The sequence below is a fragment of the Polyodon spathula genome, chromosome 24 (genome assembly GCF_017654505.1).
Source record: "Polyodon spathula isolate WHYD16114869_AA chromosome 24, ASM1765450v1, whole genome shotgun sequence".
Lineage (NCBI taxonomy): Eukaryota > Metazoa > Chordata > Actinopteri > Acipenseriformes > Polyodontidae > Polyodon > Polyodon spathula.
Window position 1 is genome coordinate 19,979,254 of NC_054557.1, and position 5,466 is coordinate 19,984,719.

General features: G+C 39.8%; 1 protein-coding gene across 1 annotated transcript in view; it reads right to left on the minus strand.

Moving 5' to 3' along the window:
* Positions 1-1,660: 1,660 nt before the first annotated feature.
* lim2.5 (lens intrinsic membrane protein 2.5) overlaps positions 1,661-5,466 on the minus strand; it is a 5,531-nt gene continuing 1,725 nt past the window's right edge. The window contains exons 2-5 of the mRNA XM_041225957.1: positions 5,147-5,365; positions 3,765-3,914; positions 2,908-3,042; positions 1,661-1,995 (exon numbers count right to left, since the gene is read on the minus strand). Coding sequence (XP_041081891.1) covers positions 1,934-1,995; positions 2,908-3,042; positions 3,765-3,914; positions 5,147-5,321 — 522 coding nt within the window. The 5' untranslated portion in view covers positions 5,322-5,365 and the 3' untranslated portion in view covers positions 1,661-1,933. The remainder of the gene's footprint in view (positions 1,996-2,907; positions 3,043-3,764; positions 3,915-5,146; positions 5,366-5,466) is intronic.

Genomic DNA, 5,466 nt, shown 5'->3' on the forward strand with positions numbered 1-5,466 from the left:
TTTGTGTCCAACCAACCAACAAGCATTTCCGGGACTGATGAAACGTATCCGGCGTCGACATAATTATTTCAAGCACTACTTGACAGTGCAATTTTTTGTAATGTTTAATACATAGATTAGCAATCTGATAACTTTGTTTTATCACGGTATTTAAGGCGTTGCACACATAAAAAAAAAAAAAAAAAAAAATCTTAATATAACTGAAATACAAGAACGTTGGGTGATGTATCATTGATTTGAAGGAACCTTTAAAACCATTTCTACGTTTATAAAAATGCATTCGTGCTGAATGTACTGACGATTATCAGCATTATATTTTAATTTAATTTATATTTAGACTATGGGGTACAAGAACTTTCCAAAACAACAAACACACACACACACACACACACACACACACACACACATATATATATATATATATATATATATATATATATATATATATATATATATATATATATATATATATATATATAAGGTAACCACCCGTCTGGACCTCATGTACACTTGTCAAGTTTGGTCAGTTCCGAAAAGTTCTGACACAAGGTACCTTTCACAGCAGGACTACACTTACCAGAATGCATCAGGGTGCCAGTTGAAATGCTTGAACTGTACAAGGAGTCAAAAGGTAACCCTAATGCACAAATAGGAAACCTAACCTGGTTCAGTGACTGAAGTGGATGATATAAGGTTAGTGGCCATCTTTGCAAGGTTTTTGCAGGATTGTGGCCTGTATTTCTTCAGTACACCAAAACTGAGGCAATTAGGTGGGCAGAGGATTGCTACACAGATCATCCATTTCATTAGGGATACCACCTGTGCCTGTTTGCCTGGTTTTTAGGGAAGTGTCCCGGGAATTCAATATGTCATCTCGGGACACTAAATGCCAGTACCATAAACTAAGCATAAAGTTAGACCAACCAGGATACAATATGGCTGCAATAGATACACAATATGAACCAGTTTGTCAGTACTATAGTAGTAATATTATCAATGATTCCTCTTGGATGAATAGAGGATTTCTGAAGAGAGTTTAAACTTTTAACAGCCCCATTCCGTTCGGGGGTCTTGTTTTGTTGTACCTCAGAGGTGGCAAAACTAAATCCCATAGATTGCTCAACTGGATGCAAATAGGATAATAAGCTGTGATGACTCTGAAAACCATCTAAATTAGAGAATTCTGTTGAAAGACTTAAGCCCCTTTCACACTGGCACCCCTAGCTGGGTCCAGACCCTGGTTCTGGCTACCTGAGTCACAATCCTGCGTAGTGTGAAAACAAACAGCCACGCCTGTGTGAAGGTTTCACTTCCACAAGGAACCTTTCTGTTTATTCGGTTTAGTCATATTTTTCTTGCTTGAGACACACCACGAGCCAGACTGCAGCAGGGATGAAGAAACATTTGATCTAGAACATTTGGGTCGACTGTTCAATCCAGGGAAGCTTGGATGGAAGTGTTTGTAACAACCTGCTTCCAGGGGATTGCTCCAGGCATTGTTTACTTGCGTATGCAAGTCCCAATGCTCGTAATCATCTTGTAAAAATGGTTAGCAGGAATGATGTCATTTATGAAACATAAGCCCCACCCCCTCTCCCCATTCCACTCAGTGCAGACACCAGTTTAGTTCATAAGAATGTTTATTGAAGATTCTGCTTGATGTAAATGACAGCACACTTGTGTCGTTTTTACTTTTATTAAAAAACAAAACAAAATCAGAACTGCATTCTTCCATGTGAATTTCTACCTTATATAAATATCTTTAAGAAATCTAGGATTCACATATGACTAAGGTCAGAACAGCATGGGGGTCTGTTTGCAAAGCAGCTTGTAAAGTCTGCACAGCCTTTTTCTCTTCCATATTGTGTGTCGAATGGAAACTGTGGTTTAGTCCCAGTTTGGGGAGGGTGTGTGGGGTCAACGTGTCCGGTTTTCAGTGAGGCCCAGCCACCCTTCTGCATTCGTGCATTCTATAGGCACACATATAAAATATACCTGCAATGGAGGAAATAATTATAATAATAATTATTATTATTTTATTTTTGCACAGACCTTTATCCAAGGCGGCTTACAGGTGTTACAGGGCAGTAAAGGGTTACAATGCAAGCTTAATATTTAGCTACAGTATAGTTTATAGTAAGTGCAAATAATACTATTAAAATTAATGAACTAGGATGCAGCAAGTTAAGATTACAACCATTTATACCTACAATGACATAGTAGTGCAATAGTGCAACGATAGTGCATTAGCTAAGGATCCAGCAACATGGTGCTGAGGTCAGGCAAATTTAGTGAATAATAGGAGCACTAGAGATGAAAATAGGATTAATGTGGACTATATCATCAATATATTCCAGAATATGCGTGCTGTTTAACTTGCCAGGCTTGCTTTGTTGTTCACTACTCAAACACTACTTCTGAAAAGACTCCTTAACGATGTGGAAGCTGACAAAATAATTACATTCATATTTTCAGTCATGCACTTCCAGACATAGGTCTGGAGTTTTGAAAAGAGCAACGTGTATTTTCATTTTAAACCATGGTGTCTGGCAATACATTCCGTTAAGAAATGTCTCAGTTTGCATGCCTTGCTCTCATAAAATCTGTTACACTTTTTCAGGGTCAAAGCATGTTACTGGCTGAAGGCATGCTAGCCAATTAGAGAAACAATTGGTTGGCTAATGACAGGAAAGAAGCCATGTGTCTATGTCTACATCTGAAAGCCTATTTGACATATAGTTTTCCTTTTATACCCTAAGTGTTTATGGAAGAAACTGAAGTTACCTTTAGGGTATACACAAACTGGACAATGAACACAGTGCTGCATTAACGTAAACAGCCACCCAGGAATCCTATTTTAGTAAAGGAATCTTGATGTGGGAGACTTTAAATGACGAAAAAACTGACCTGCAAAGAACGACATTAGCAGAGCAACCCATCCTAAGATGTAAGACCAGGAGAATCGCCAATCTCCAAACCGCTTCCCCAGGAAATTCACAGTGACACCTGTGTAAATCGCCATGGCAAGGAGTACGAACAGAGCTGTAAGAGAGAGAAAAAGTTCTGATCAATCTACTAACTACCGACCAGGCCTGCCTCTGCCACTTAGCTTTCTCAGACCTGACCAGATCACAATCTTACCAGCCCTAACCCACAAGAGGTTTGGTGGTCCAGTGGTTAAAGAAAAGGGACTTAATACCAGGAGGTTCAAATCCTGGCTCAGCCACTGACTTACTGTGTTTGACCCTGAGCAAGTCACTTAACCTCCTTGTGCTCCGTCCTTTGGATGAGATATAAAACCGAGGTCCTATTGGAAGTCTGCAAGACTCTGTAAGTCGCTTTGGATAAAAGTACCTGCTAAATGACTAAATAATAATAATAATAATAATAATAATAATAATAATAATGCTTGGTATCTTTCTAGATCTAAAAAGATTACACACCTAGTAGCACTGATTAGACTGAACCTTGATGATTATCTTTCTGAAATCTGACCAGATCACAGTACTGACCAGGTCTGACCCTACATCTTATTTTTCTGACTTGGTTTCATGAGACTAAATTTCAGGTCACTGCATGGCACAGCAAGAGAGTCTTGGAGTTATGATAAAGCATCCTCAAACTAGATCTCCCAGTGGTGTCCTGGAACCAGGTTTCAAGCCACTGTTCTTCACCTTGGCAAAAGCGGCTTTGTGTTCCCTCACCTTAAGCCCCGACCTGGTTTATGTGCTTAGTTTTTTGGGGAAAAAGAAAGGTGATCTCACTGGAGATGAAGAACATGATCCCGGCAGCGAAGGAGCGGTTAAACCTCTCAAAGGCGGAGAAGTGAGCGAAGGACAGGATTCCAGCAATTATCCCCGCGAAGCACGACATAGCCGACAGGATCATAAAAGCTCTGGTTGCATTCCAGTACGCTGGATCAAGAAAGAGCGAGAAATGGTTTAGCTAGCAGCAGCAACCCCCCAGGACTTGAGAAAGAAATTCAAACTGAACTGATTGCCCATCTTAAATGAAAAACTTTGCCTTAAACTTGCTTCGGGTGTTTACGGCTCATGACAAAAAAGTTACCTGTTGGGAACGTCCATTTGTTATTATACTCTCAAGTGTGCAGCTTTGAAAGAAATGACTTGATAGTAAGCTTGTGTTTTCATTTTAAAATAAGGTATCTGGTACCACACTAGGTTAAATAAGTCTCTGTTTGCAAGGCAAGTTTCAGTGGTACTTGCTTGGTCATTTCACCTGGATGGTGAAATTGTCCCCACCCCCCATTAATGTTTTCTTTCCTGTCATAAGCCAACCAGCTGCTTCCCCGATTGACTGACGTGTTTTCATCCAGTAATATGCTTTGACTCAAAAGACACTGTTGGGCTGAAATGACCAAGGAAGTAAAGCAGTAAAGTCCTGGAAGATAAGGCATTAAAACTGAGAATATAGTGTAATAATAATAATAATAATAATAATAATAATAATAATAATAATAATAATTCTGTTTTAAAATGGAAATACAGCACGTGTGCTAGAACATGTAACATGTGTTTGTTTCAAAACTGCACATTCAAGATCTACAGTATGTAGTTAATGGTAAGGTGACCATATGGCTCCATGTTGACTGGGACAGTTTGGGACAGTCCAAGCTTTTCAACTCACAACCCAATGCATTCTGGTACTATTCTTACCTTTAAGAGAAGCAGGACTATGCTTACCAGAATGCAATGGGTCGCGAGTTGAAAAGCCTGAACTGTCCCAAACTGTCCCGTTGAACATGGAGCCATATGGTCACCTTAGCTAATGGAAGTGCCAGATTTATGGGGTTAGTTCATTATCTGCAATTACTTTACAAGGAATTCTTAAACAGATGGTTAACCCTGTAAGGTACACAAGGAAAAGAGCGGGTTTTCCAAGGGGTTTCTTCTTAAAAACACATTTGAAAGCGACTCAAGTATCAGCAGGAGGAAACTGGCAACCAGACCCAACCTGTCAGTACATTTTAAGCCCTGTTTCTTCCACCTCATTGCAAAAATAAGAAAGTTAGCATCATGTTATTTGTATAGCCCTAGTACTATGTACTATGTAGGGCTATGTAAAAAGGTCTTGCTGTATCATGTATCCTGTGGGTGTATGCGTGACAGCTGCATCGGCCCCTTACCAATGCTATCGGTTTGCATGTAGCACTTCCCAGACATGCAATACCTCCAAAGACCCTGGTGGGCAAACGCCCCTGATAGATGGTACTGCATCCAGTAGTCTGTCGCCGTGGAGACCACCAGGAGGATATTAGCGACAATGGCGCAAAAGAGCCCGCCTCCCATGAAACTGTACATCTTGAGGGTTGAACCAGTAGGGCGGAGGACACCAGAGAGGAAATCTGAAAACAACGCAGCATGGACAGTTTGCTGAATTTTTATTTTACTAGAACATCCGTAACACGTGTAACAAAAAAAAAAAAAAAATAAAAAAAAAAAAAAA